This window comes from Rhamphochromis sp. 'chilingali' (assembly GCF_963969265.1).
Source record: "Rhamphochromis sp. 'chilingali' genome assembly, chromosome: 22".
NCBI classification, from domain to species: Eukaryota; Metazoa; Chordata; class Actinopteri; order Cichliformes; family Cichlidae; genus Rhamphochromis; species Rhamphochromis sp. 'chilingali'.
The window spans coordinates 10513456-10526838 of NC_137950.1; the positions used below are offsets into that span (position 1 = coordinate 10513456).

Genomic DNA, 13383 nt, shown 5'->3' on the forward strand with positions numbered 1-13383 from the left:
GGATACAGAGTCCGTCTGTAACTCTGTGTGTGTGTGTGTGTGTGTGTGTGTGTGTGTGTGTGTGTGTGTGTGTGTGTGTGTGTGTGTGTGTGTGTGTGTGTGTGTGTGTGTGTGTGTGTGTCAGGGTCTATTCAGAATTGCAGCAGGGGCATCCAAGTTAAAGAAGCTAAAGGCGGCGCTCGACTGTTCCACTTCACAGCTGGAGGAGTTCTACTCTGACCCCCACGCTGTCGCTGGTACGTTCCAAACCAGCACCGTTCTTCAGCTGTTGTATCTCTTAGTGTAAAATTTGGACCAAAATCTAAAAAGCAAGCAAATATTTCCTGTTTATTATAATTAATGTTTCTTTCAAACTTTGTCTTTTCTTCTTCATATTTCAGTGACAAACTCAGGGATAGCTCAATTTCACTCTTCACGATTCTAACTGATAAATGGCGTAGCGGCTCGATTTTATTTCATCTACATTTTTGCCTGTAATAGTGTTTTTAAATAAAACTATTGTGCACATGTGTGGTTACAGGAGCACTAAAGTCCTACCTGAGGGAACTCCCTGAACCTCTAATGACCTTCCAGCTTTATGATGAATGGATCCAGGCATCCAGGCAAGGCTCTAAATAGTCCTGCTCAATCTATCTTTGCACAGCACATGACAGATTCAAGTTTTACTTGCCATCTGGAGATTACACCAGCAATTATAAAGGACGGAAACTTCAAAAGTTGATAAATAAACATGTAATCAAAGGTTTTTAATATGCTTCTTTAAGTTTCCTGTATAATGTGAGAAGTGAGAATGATGACAAAAACTCTCAAATGAATTTGATTAAAATAAAAGCAGGGTAGTTTATATAAACAATTTTAAATTTGCCATGTGAAACCTATAAATAATTAAATTTTAATGCTTTATTTTGGTGGATTTGAAATACATATTTTTATGTATATTTTTGGCTTCTTATGTCTTCCATAAATAATGAGCTGTGCTGTTATTTATCTACTTTCTTCTATCATTCTAGTGTGTCAGACCCAGACAAACGGCTCCAGGCGCTCTGGGTTGTATGTGATAAACTACCAAAGAACAACAAAAACAACCTGAGGTCAGTCGCTGAAACCTACATAGGGACTGATTTTGCTTTTGTCTGTCACGCAAGACTATTCTCAGCTCTCTGCCCTCCGTGTTTTCTTTTAGGTATCTGGTGAAGTTTTTAGCCAAACTGACTCAGGAGAGCGAGCAGAACAAAATGACCCCTAGCAACATTTCCATTGTCCTGGGACCCAATTTGCTCTGGGCCAAGACTGAAGGGTGAGCGGGCAAGACAGAATAATCTGTTGCAGCTTACTTGTCAGTCATGTTTAAAACAAGGGAGATGTAACAGTGTCTGGGAGGTCAGAGCCTAGTCTAGGGTGGTGAAGAAAACGTAGAAACGATAGTCTGTTATTTAAGCTTATTTCAGTTCATCCCTCATTATGTCAGAAAGCATCTAATTTTTGCACATCTATGTATGCACACCCAGGAGTCTGGCTGAGATGGCTGCAGCTACCTCTGTGCACGTGGTGGCCATTGTTGAGCCCATTATCCAACATGCTGACTGGTTCTTTCCTGAGGGTAGGTCTTGGGTTTCCTCTATAGCTGCTTATTTTCAGTCTGACCTTATTTACCTTCTTTGAAGCCATTAGTCCTATCAGTATATACGGCAGTCATGGGGAAGGCAGCTGATATTGATTGCCTTGCAAGGCCGATAATCAGGAGTGAAAGGGGACTGAGATAAGATGACCAAGGTCAAACAGTTTTCGTACTTTAGAGGCTGGCTGGAAGATGTCTTATACATACAAGTTGCTTTAAACACTCACCAAATCCAGTGAACTGAAGAACTAAATGAAAGTAAAACTCCCTCTTACTGTTAATATGTAACAGAGTCAGTAGTTTACATGCTGGGTTAAATAAACACACACGCCCCCACTAATATCTTAGAGAGTCACACCTCGACCAGGTGCTTTTGGTGGATTCCAGAAAATCCCAAAGACTTGTTCATCCAATTCTTGTTTTTTAAAGTCATTAAGGATGGATGGTGTGCATTCATTGCATCCTGGAAAAAAACTGTTTAACAAAATCATGAAAAGCCAGAAATACCATGACATCCATACTGATGTTGGATGTATGTAAAGTTCTGAGGCAGCTGCATATTTGTCTGGGTTGCACAGGCAGGTTAGTTAAAGCCTCTCTTATAGTCTCTGTTGAGGGCCTGTATCTTAGGCAGAGATGATATATTACTAGTGTTGCCATAATTGAGCATCTCTGGTGCACATACAGAGAGGGATGATGAGACAGTGGGAGCTATCACCTCACAATAATAAGGACTTTGGTAAATTGCTGACTCTGTTTGTGGAAACTCCTTTCACAGTCTGTAGACAAACACTTTCAGGCAAATCTTTGATTCTTAATTTCGTTCAGTTAAATTTGAATTGTCTTTTTGAGCAGCTTATGAGAGGTTTTTGGAGCATTCCAGCCTAATGTAAACTGAATAATAGGCTAATGTTTGTGTCAGAATAAACAAAGTAAACATCTGTCATCTGGCAACATCTGCTTCTTCTTACACATAAAAATGAGTGTTTTCTGTGTTTCAGTCTAACAAGCTTGGATAACGACCCGAGACCTCCATGGTCTTGTTCAGTTAGGTTCTCCCTCTATCACAGGTCACAAGCTAGCGTAAAGTAAAGAATGCAAACATGGATTGATTGAACATTCTGTGCATTACAGTGAATAACGTTAAATTTACGTTAAATTGTTCGTTTGCTGTTATTTTTTTTAACCAAAAGGGGGCGCTATAACACCCACCTGCACTCTTTCTTTATACAGTTTAACCTGTTTTTCTTAACTGTGTTTTTATAGACGTGGAGTTCAATGTTTCTGGCATGTTTGTGATGCCCACGCCTGCATCCAACCACAACAATCACTTAGATTATGACTCCGGCACCATTGAAAGGAAGAGACCTGGCAGCATGGTGGGACCAGAGAACGACACAGGACGCAAAGACAAGTAATCCTCCAGAAGTTGCTCGCTGATCACTCTGATTCATTTGTGCCTTTTAATCCAGCTGCTTTCTTATGCTTCTAGATAATGTTGGTGTAAATAATCCGGTCACTTTTCTCGTTATGCTGTGGTGATTCTGCCCTAATCATGAATCTCTTTTGGTGGTTTTTGTTTCTCTCCTTCACCGTCTCCCTGCTATCCCTGTGTAGTACCACTAACAAGCACTCGGACCACACCCTTCGTAGAGGCAGTAACACTTTAGGTAGAAAGCAGCACACTTCACCTGCTTTCCAGCCTCCTTTACCCCCCGTGGAGGCTCAGGGACAGGGACACGGGGCTGGGCAGGTTCCCCAGGCCTCGGCTGAGCCCCAGTCACAAGCTTCACCTGGGGGTTCAGGGTCTGATCCTTTCCAGCAAAGTTTGGCACAGGGTCTTGCTGCTCTTGCAGCTGCTCAGCAGCTTCTAGCCCAGCACACAGAGGAGCTCAGGTAAGAGGTGTTTCCCTGCATCTCTGCTGCTGGTGGCAAAAACGTAGCATGCCTTACAAGCACACATGCATGCTTTTATGTTTTCAGGGTTCGAACTGCAGGAAGACATTAGTGAATTGTCGGTAAACGCACAACGTCAATCTGATTAGTTGCATAAAGTGGAGAGGTTTATTAATGCATGGCTCACTGGCACCTCATAGACATCAGCTCTTCTCTTGGTCACCTTAGTTCAGCTGGTGGTTTCTCTAACAAAACCACAAGTTTTCTTACGCCACCACCAGTTGCAGCTATGCAGACGACTCTAAAATCAGCCCACTGAAATGGCACAACAATGGCCTCTGTCATTCCACTAACAGTCGCTCTCAGGGCCTCTTGACTTCCCATCCCTCTGCTTTCCTCCCCAAATCACTAGAATCAGCAGGAAACTCACACTAACTGGCTCAAACTGCTTTGAAAAGCCTGGACATTGGCGCCTGTTATGCAAAGACTGAACGAGTGTCTTTGATTTAGTTGCTGAAAAGACAACATTCATTTTCAGACAGATGACACTATTCAGCTCAGCTTTTTTGGCTCTACAGACTCCACTGAGAAAGCAAATTTAGATGAGCCTCCCAGATTATATTTGTGGCACATACTATGCAGCACATGAGAGGGGTTTGCTACTACTAAAATAAATCTGATTCTACTTTAATAGCTCTTAAAAACATTCAAGGCTGGATGCTGTTGCATATGTGCTACTCAGTTTCGGCCAACTTGAAGGTTTAAAGCTTCTTCTTTTTTTTCTTTTTTTTTGGTGTGTGTGTGTTCTTTCTCTTAAGCAGCCCAAAGCTACGTGACTCTACATCCACCCCAACCCCTGCGCTCCAGAGGAATGGCTCTGGAGGAGGCAGCCAGGCTGCTGGCCAGCTGGGCACTGGAACCCCTGCGGCTGGATCCATGGGGCCCAGTCCACATATGATGCGCAGAGGTAAGAATCTACACCCTAAAGTGGTGCAATAAGTCAGTCATTCATTGCTTAGAAATACTAATTAAATAAAGATCTAAATATGTTTAGGACATCAGTACAGCTTCTGCATGGGTTGAATTCCCATAATTCCTCCCTCTGAATAGCCAGACCCATGCAAACAGACTTTAGGGTGGGACCATCACTGTTTGCATGGCTCTTGGAGATGGTATGAGATTGATGGCTAGTGAAAAATTAAGCCAGTACCCAAGTCCCAAAAAAATACAGTTCCTCTAATGGTCACTTCAGGTTCCAGCAGCTACTCACAATTGATCAGGGAATGCACGTCTTTCCCTCGTGACCTGTGGTTGGCAGAAGGTGCCTAGGCCTGTGGGACTGGGGCCTAGATTTTCTTATACAGATGGATATCGTATGTATACTTTTGGACTTTTATTTATGTTTCCCACCAATAATGGCAGTTTACCTTTTGCTTCCAGGTACCAAGAAGCAGGCTCCTGCTCCTCCCAAACCCACAAACCCTCCACCCAGTCAGCCCTGTAATTCTGTAAACCACTCCTCATCCTCTGTCTCCTCCCAGACTTTCAGTTCCACCCCCAGACCCCTGTCTAGCCACTCGTCCACCTCTGTAACCTCCCCCACCTCACATCCAAGTGCCACACATCGGCGCCATTCGAGTAACCAGCCCCCGATCCAGGCGCCGAGCCATCCACCCCCAGAACCTCCGACGCAGGCCAATCCCTCTGTGCAGCCCACATCCCTCGGCCAGCCCAGCGGAGACCAGCACAGCGCCGACCCCTCACCCCCGGGAACCCCAACCCCTCCAGACACCCCTCCACCCTGCACTAACAGCCAGGATGCAGTTACCCCTCCATCCCCATCTCCATCTCCCTACCAGTCGGGCTCGCTTCCCCGGCCGCGGCCTGTCCCCAAACCACGGAACAGACCCAACATCCCCCCGCCGCCCCAACCCACCACAGTGACCAATGAGACCAACGGGATCTGCACCAAGATGATGGGTGGGTACCGTTTCTTATGTGAAGTGTGTGTAACAGTGTCATTACTAACCTAATACTAATGTACTGTAATTCTAACACTCTTCACTGTAATACCTCTGCAGGTTAAAGACACACTTGTGAGGTTTGTTGATAATTGACACTTGCAGTAGCACTTTTTTTTTTTCCTTTTAAATACATATCATCATCACAGCCTGCCGGCTCTTTCACATCCTTTTTTTTTTAAACTTTGATGCACGACTGTCCCATGATGTGTGATGGATTTTAGTGAGAAACCCACTTCTGATGTGAAAAGCAGATATTTGATACGGTTGCACTTGCTGCTTCCAGTCGAATGATGAGGAAGAAATCTGCAGATAATATTTGTTCCTCTTGAGATCTTTAAAAAAAGAAAAGAAGAAAATGTTGTGTTTTTAAACACTCAAACTTCAATTCATCAGTTGAGTTGCAAAGTATAGAGGGAATATAGCCTCACTGATCTTTACCCACTTATAGTGGGCCATTCATTCGAGTCATTGAGACACATTTCACCCCATGTTTTCTAAGCACCTCCCACAGGTTGGATTGGATTAATGCCCTCTTCTTCTGTACCATACAGACTTTGCTAGCTACTCCATTATATAAAGAAATACCTGAAGGTGAAACACGAATCATTAAAATCTTTCCACCGAATTTTTTGGCTTATGTTTGTTCACTAACTTTAAAAATGTTGTGTTTTTTCCATTAACACGGAAAGACACCTGAGAGCTTCACACTGATGGACTCGATTAAACTGTTCACTTTATCTTCCACTGCTTCTCAAAAACATGTTTCTAGAAGTGAATGTCTCACTACAGGTAATACGGCAGTCTGGCATCAGAGCTGTCATTGCTCACGAGTCATTTTCATCGGCTTTCACTGTGTAATCACAAACAAAGGGGTTTGAAACTCTGATCAGCTCTTAGCGAGGCTTTCAAACCCTTCACTGTCCGGGAAACTCCGTTCAGATTTTCAGAAATATGAAGTGATCCGTGTTGTGGAGTTTTTAAGCTTTTGTATTTTTTTAACTCATGTGCACCTCTAACATGCATGTTTGTGTTTCCAGTATTCAGAATCATGTCCACCCCTCCACCCATCCCCAAAACAGTGTAATGCCCTAGTTTTAATAATTGCATTCAAATGCAAATGAGTTTTCCAGCTAAAATTAAACAGAAACATCTTTCCGGACTTTACATTTTCTCTCTGCTTTCACTGGTTTGTTGCACTGCTGCTTGTCAGTCTCTGTTGCACAGCGCCACCTGCTGGCTGGAGAACTCCTCACTTGCCAAACCTCTGCTCCAGTTTAGTTTTAATCTGCGGAAAATGTGACACAGTTTGACTGCTCTGCAGCAGCTTTAAGTGTTTTCATACGTCGGGCACGTGTTTGCCATTATGGCTGCTGTTTGTCATGTGGGCATTTATCTTTTTGGGATGTTTATGTAGTGTTTTATATGAATTCCTACATGCATGGGAAACCCATTTGCAGTCCCTTGCTAACATAAACAGTAAGTGGAATTATCTGCTTCAGCTGTTACCACACACATCTCCTTTTATCTAAAGATTATTTGCTATTGTGACTAAGCTTACGTGTTTCCTCACCGCAACTAATCTGTCTTCCATGATGTGTCCCGCTTTGTAGATCCGGTGATTCCTTTCAAAGGTTTGAGTCGAGCTTTGGTCCCTGACCTCACGGCAGTAGACCAGCAGCTGCCGACTGCCACCGCCTTCTCCTCCTCCTCCTCCTCGCCGCCTCTTCCTAAAGACTGTGACCTGGAGAGCGAGAGCACTGTCCTATAAGGAGGCGCCTGCCCATATCTGCAGCCCTCGTATAAAAGATGAACCTCTCCAACTGTGCCTGGTCATGAAGGACAACAAACTAATGGTGGCCATCATGGAGGTCAAACAGCTTCCTGTCAGCAAAATACATAAAACATTTCTCCAGTCACATGATTAATCTTTGACATGCTAGTTTATTATATGCGAGCTCTATTAGTATTTTTACCCACTACTACACACACATTTTAACATCACATTATTATAGGGGGTAAGCTAGATGAGTGGCAGTGTGTCTTAGAGCGTTACTACTGGTTGTCTTCACTTTTATAAATGCCATAAGTACAGCTTACAGTCAGTATAGTTATTGATTATATAACACATCTTTAAGCTAAAAGGGGTAAAACATCACTATAAATTAACAGAACTGAGCTGATCCCAGCTCACATCAGCTAAAGGATCTCACACGCAAGCCGCTTTGCAACCCCCAGCTCCTTCGCTTCATTCTGTTTTTAATTTAATTCATACGTGTGAAACAGTGTACTAGGAAATCTAGGAGTGATAGTCATGTAAATGCCAAATTTTTGGTTTATAGTCCACATGCAATTGGTGTTTTCCACTGTTTCTACTGTTGTTTAGTGCAGTTCGTGTGTCTCAGCTGTCATCGGCACTCGCTTCCCGACAGTCTTTTCGACCTCCATGATGTTGCCAGATGTGATTTTTGCAGGGAGACTCGTGATACAAAGCCTTCACCCTGCGACATGTACCGGCCCCTCTGTCTTTACACCGCACTCCCTGCAGATCAAGCTCCAGACAATCGTCAAAGAAGAGCGTAGCAGAAACGAAGGGCAGATGTTGGATCAGCACTGCTGTTAGAGACGGTGTTACGGCAATATAAAAGAACACGGTGGGGTAATGTGGGGCAGCTGCCAAACTACGGACTGATAGGACTCAGTTGTATTTGGTGTGAGGTGGGGGTTTTCTGTGTGTGAGTATTTTTCAGTGTTGAACATGGCCTTAGATCAAGAAATAAATAAGTTGTATTTTTAAAAGGTGGATGGAATAGAAACCAAAACAGTTGAAGTGTAGCTGTGACTGCAGGTTTCCAGTCGTCTCAAACACTTAACTTTCCCTTTTCTCCCCCTTTATACTTTTATTTCTTTTTCCTCCTGCCTGTATTTATTTACCAATTTAAAACAAAAATACATTCCCTAGTGGCTTGACATCTCTAATGCAGTCTTTAAATATGCACCATGCCTTATTGGTTCCTCCCAGAACTATGAAATACGCATTTACTGTATGGAGGGGGGGGTATTCCCTTCTAGTACCACAGTATTTCTAAGAAGCTGTGTCGGTAGCGGGTATATTTCAGGCCGTGTCCGATAAGAAACTGTGCGCGTCTGCATTGTTCTGCAGAAGTTGTGTATTTAAATATATTTTGGGTTTTCTAAGCAGACGTAGCAGGGGTCGACCTGACCCTCCCAGCCTGAATGCAGTCAGTATTTTTTGCCTTTCTGTTTCTCCAGTCTATCTTAGTGTGCTCTCCGGCGTTCGCCAGGGCATTACACACAGCGGGGCTGAGCGTGAGCGAATGTAGTGAAACATCACCCTGAGCAGAAAGATGCATAAAGAGCTGATTTTGCACTTGAGCGCAGGCCAGACTCATTGAGTGGTTTTCTAGTGAACTCGGTTATAGAGGGCTTGGGTTTTTTCCCCTCTCTCTCTGTCTTTCCCACTGAGCTGAGTGAACACGGTGCTGTGATATCTCAGTAGTGATGTGGTGTTAGATTTTTGCCCGGTCTGTTTTTGGATTTTTTTTATTTTATTTTAAATGGCTTTGTTGTATTTTCTGTGTAAACTTTGCTTTATTGTTATTATTATTTTTTTTGGCCTCTGATAAATGCAGATTTTGGTTCTTAGAGAGCTGACCCAACATGGTACCAGGTGAGAAGGTCTTGGATGCTGGAGTTGCCCTGAAAAGAAGTTGAGTTGTGTTTTTCAGAGACAATCAAAGCATTATGATCCCCTCCTTTCTCTCTCTGTGCACTCTTGTACCTTGCTGCCTTATCCTTGTGCGTTGAGAGAACAAACAAATGCCATTAAACTAGAAATGATGATAATGATGCTGCATTTTTAAGTTCCATAGTTTTATATGTATGCTGTCTGGTGAGCTTAAATATGGGGGGAAAAAACATGTAATATGAATGCTTTCCTTTCCAAAGAAAATAAAGTATATGAAGAAACTATTTAAATCTGTTCCAGGTTGATTGTCTTGTGCCTCGACTCTTGTCCTGTAACAGCCTTAAAGAATGAGGGTTAAAATATTCCTGTAATATGATTTTAAAAAGGGTGACAAATTGCTAATGTCACTGATTAAAAAGCTTTTTTTTTTTTTTGAAATTGCATTAACAAAATGTTACCTATAAACATTTGTTCCTGTTGCCACTGAAGGGCTATATGCAATTATGCTAAAACAATCAGGTTAAACTGAAATAAGATTATTTGGGTCATTAAAATATTTCAGTTGACTGTAGACTGAGCTGTTCACATGACGACCATCCACGCTTTCCACGAGGAGGGTAAGCCACAGAAGTCTGGCCCTTCAGAGTGCTGCCACAGAGGATATTAATGGAAAGATGACTGGAAGGGGAAAGGGTGCACAAGCAACAGGGATGACTGCAGCCCTGAGAGGATTGTTGGAAAAAGTCGATTCAAGAACTTGGGAGACCTTCACGAGGAGTGGATTAGAGCTGGTGTAAGTGCACCAAGAGCCTCCGTCACGCTGCTGTCACATCCCTAATCTCAAGCCACCAAAGACCAACCAGATGAAGTGTTTTACGTGGGCTAACAAAACCAAACTGTCGCTAAGTTGTTCCCTTTTCAGATGAAAGTACATTTTAAATTGACTAAAGTCTGGAGTAAGAGTGGAGAGGGTACTGTTTCCAGTCACGTCAGGTGCTGCTGCTGGTGGCGCTCTGTGTTTTTATCACGTCCAGAGTAACAGCTGTATATCAGCAGGTCGATTTATGATACTTGATATGCTTTCTTCCTTTTACTGCAGATTAGAATTCAGCAGAGATTTGCACATGGACTGATTCATGTTGATACTTATATATCTGCTACCAGCTGATAATAATGGGCGTTCAACACGTGGGTCACTCTAAACCTATCACCTGAAAGCACAGATAAATCAAACGGCGTTACTTTCAGGCATTTGTTTTTATTTAAAACATTTTAAACATATCCTCCATCTGAAAGCAAACAGAAAGGTAAAATGATCACAAAACATTAGCAACTTTTCATGAAAACATATAAAACAGTTATAAAAGAGAACCAATAAGTTAACCTAGCTAGACTAACAGAAGTGTATTTAAACCTAAATATCCAGGGAGGGTAAATGCTACCAGCTGCACAGCTTTTATACATTAACTGCACCGACATGCAAATGACGGGGACGAGAAACACCGTTACTAGACCTGTAGCAGCTAGGAGTGTATTTTTTATTTGTTTATTTTTACAAGGTCACAGTCACCTCGTGAGCCTGACTAAAGCTATGCATTAAGAATAAATAAAACGGTAATTTCCTGGTGACACACTTGGATAAGAAAGTGAACTGGGACTTGGAGGACAGGGGAATACAATTTAAAAAAAAAAGAAAGAAATGAGCAGTGCATAGCAAAAAACAATGAATTTACAATTTCAATAGTTCATAAACAGAAATACAACACAGCTACAGGTACACTGTACTGTAGAGGAGTCATGACATCACCATGACAACCAGAAATGCAGGAAATGTCCATTTACAGTGTGTTTTTCCTCCCCGCACCCCCTGTTGACGCGCATTCATCCAGAGGCCGCCCACTTGTTGGAGCAGAGATGCATTCAGAACACTAGAAAGACTCGACAAAGTGCACAACCATTAGCCGTTTGCCAGAAGCAAACAGCTCACGCTTCACAACGAAGCTGGCTTTCACCTTTGAGTACAGCCAACAACAAAAAAGGACACTAATCACCCACATGCTCTGAAACTACAGAATTTGACGATGTGCCGATGGCGGGCCGTAAAAGGTGCAGCATTGTTTGCAAAACGTCACTCAGAACCCTCAAAACAAATGTGCAAATGAATGTGGATTTCACAGAGTCCTCACAGGGAGAACAGCAGTGATGCTGGATGAATACGAGCGGACGTTCACAGGCTTTAGTTCGGGTGCAAATGGGCTGCATTTACTCAGTTGGTCAATGCGCATGTTGCAATGGATTGTAAGTTGCAGTGACCAGCTGCTGAGGAGTCACAAGGAGACTGCAATTGTTTGGAGACCGGTTGCCTGGTGGGAGGCAACATGTCTCCAAACAATTGCAGTCTGCATCTAATTTATAAACGCAGACAGATTGCATGTTACACTGACTCTGAGTCAGTCTACGCCAGTGTGCGCAACTCATCTGTGTGGTTTCTCTTTGCAGTAGGGAATTCAACTCAACAGTTTGCCAATTGGTTGTATTCTGTTTATCTTCCTGTAAGGTTGCCTAGCACCTATTTGATTTGCAGTTAAATCGCCAACCTGCAGCAACTACGTCAATAGTGGTGGAGGAATTTATGGGCTTCTGGCTGGACTGGGAATACAAGTGGTTAATTTTTGTTTTATGTGAATTTTGACATCAACAGATTTCATGCGATTGCCGGCTTGACCCCCTTCAATCGCAAACTGATAGCAGTCAGACTCCATCTTATTGCCGTTTTATTTCCATCCGAGTCTTCAACGCAACAATTCAAAGGCAAAAAATTGATTGCGAGCTGTCATGGTAGAGTGTTTACACTTGACTGACATAACAATGTAACCTTAAAGGATGCAGGCCAAAGAATCCTCTTCAGATCTGTTTGTTTGTTCAAATGACAAATTTGATTTTATCACTGCAAGATGAGTTTTGACATTTTGAGTTATTTTAACACATTTTATAATAATAATAATAATAACAAGAAGAAGAAAAATTAAAATATTAATAAAACTTAAATTTGTAAATTTCTACAATCTTTACGGCCTTGCTTTGCTTCCATAGACATCAGATCCTCAACACTTTAGGACCAGAGCTGGGTGTGTGTGACGTTAACTCGCCTCTATCAGAAGAGAAAAGAAAAAGGATTTTCATCATAGATGTCACAGTAAAGGAAATAAATATGACTACAAGTCATACAATTCATGTTCTAGATTCACAATTTGGACATAAATTGTTTAAAAACTCCTACCGTCTACTATTTCTGAATGTTTAAAATATATCCTGCAGTATGGGAGGCAGTGAGCGCACCATCAAACACTAACACTGAACTACACCTGTCAGTCATCTTGAGTCCAGATAACTGTCATCAGCCTACATTTATGCTTCGTCTTTACAATTTTCAAATATGATCTGATAGAAAATATAAACTTTATATAGTCGTATAATAAACATGTAAATAGTCATACCAGTTGTTGTCGTTGCTTAAACCTCACTTTAATGCAGCATCACAATCAACGGCCTTGAAAGGCTTCCTTCTAACAATCTTTACAAATTTACCAATTAATGCGCATTAAAAAGAGATGTAAATAACGTTGATAAGTGGCGGGAGTATTGCATGTGTGCTGTGGAGTTCCTATTGATCTGTGGACACCTGAATAGTCCTGCTCTACCAGCACCTGAAGTAATAGCACTGCTGCACACGGGGCACTCGTTAACTTGTGGTTTATCTACATACAGATACAGCGCATTTCCATTGTGTTTGCTATAGATGACGTGGTCTCTGTTCCCGTTGGTTTGAGTGTCTGTGTGTGATCTTGGCACTTTGGTTATGGAGAGCAGAGTGAAAACTGAGCCAGCCGGCCTTTTCGGTTTGGCCCGACATCTGCCCGCATTTCTTGCTTCTACCAGGCCAAAGGGGAAGACAGTCTGGGGCTTCTGGGGTTTTCCGGAGTCTGGATCTCACTGAGAGCTCTCTGCAAAAGAAAAACCATAATCTCCTCTTATTTATACTCATTTTACCCCATTATTTTCAGATTTAGAGCACATTCATTTATTCCATAGACAGGGCCGCTTTGCAGCCTAATCAGTTTATAGCTGCAGGCAGCCGG

General features: G+C 42.4%; 2 protein-coding genes across 7 annotated transcripts in view; one reads left to right on the forward strand and one right to left on the reverse strand.

Annotated features, from left to right (window-relative positions):
- arhgap17a (Rho GTPase activating protein 17a) overlaps nucleotides 1-9520 on the forward strand; it is a 34849-nt gene extending 25329 nt beyond the window's left edge. For 2 of the 6 annotated variants that reach the window (XM_080872489.1, XM_080872491.1), the window contains 10 exons: nucleotides 125-236; nucleotides 521-602; nucleotides 1011-1091; nucleotides 1184-1297; nucleotides 1509-1600; nucleotides 2885-3032; nucleotides 3236-3514; nucleotides 4333-4481; nucleotides 4955-5494; nucleotides 7149-9520. In XM_080872489.1, the coding sequence (XP_080728615.1) occupies nucleotides 125-236; nucleotides 521-602; nucleotides 1011-1091; nucleotides 1184-1297; nucleotides 1509-1600; nucleotides 2885-3032; nucleotides 3236-3514; nucleotides 4333-4481; nucleotides 4955-5494; nucleotides 7149-7306 (1755 nt within the window). In that variant the 3' untranslated portion in view covers nucleotides 7307-9520. The remainder of the gene's footprint in view (nucleotides 1-124; nucleotides 237-520; nucleotides 603-1010; nucleotides 1092-1183; nucleotides 1298-1508; nucleotides 1601-2884; nucleotides 3033-3235; nucleotides 3515-4332; nucleotides 4482-4954; nucleotides 5495-7148) is intronic. The other 4 variants (XM_080872490.1, XM_080872492.1, XM_080872493.1 and 1 more) reach the window with 3 other exon arrangements.
- Nucleotides 9521-10532: 1012 nt separating this feature from the next.
- grid2ipb (glutamate receptor, ionotropic, delta 2 (Grid2) interacting protein, b) overlaps nucleotides 10533-13383 on the reverse strand; it is a 41622-nt gene continuing 38771 nt past the window's right edge. The window contains exon 27 of the mRNA XM_080873055.1: nucleotides 10533-13248. Coding sequence (XP_080729181.1) covers nucleotides 13177-13248 — 72 coding nt within the window. The 3' untranslated portion in view covers nucleotides 10533-13176. The remainder of the gene's footprint in view (nucleotides 13249-13383) is intronic.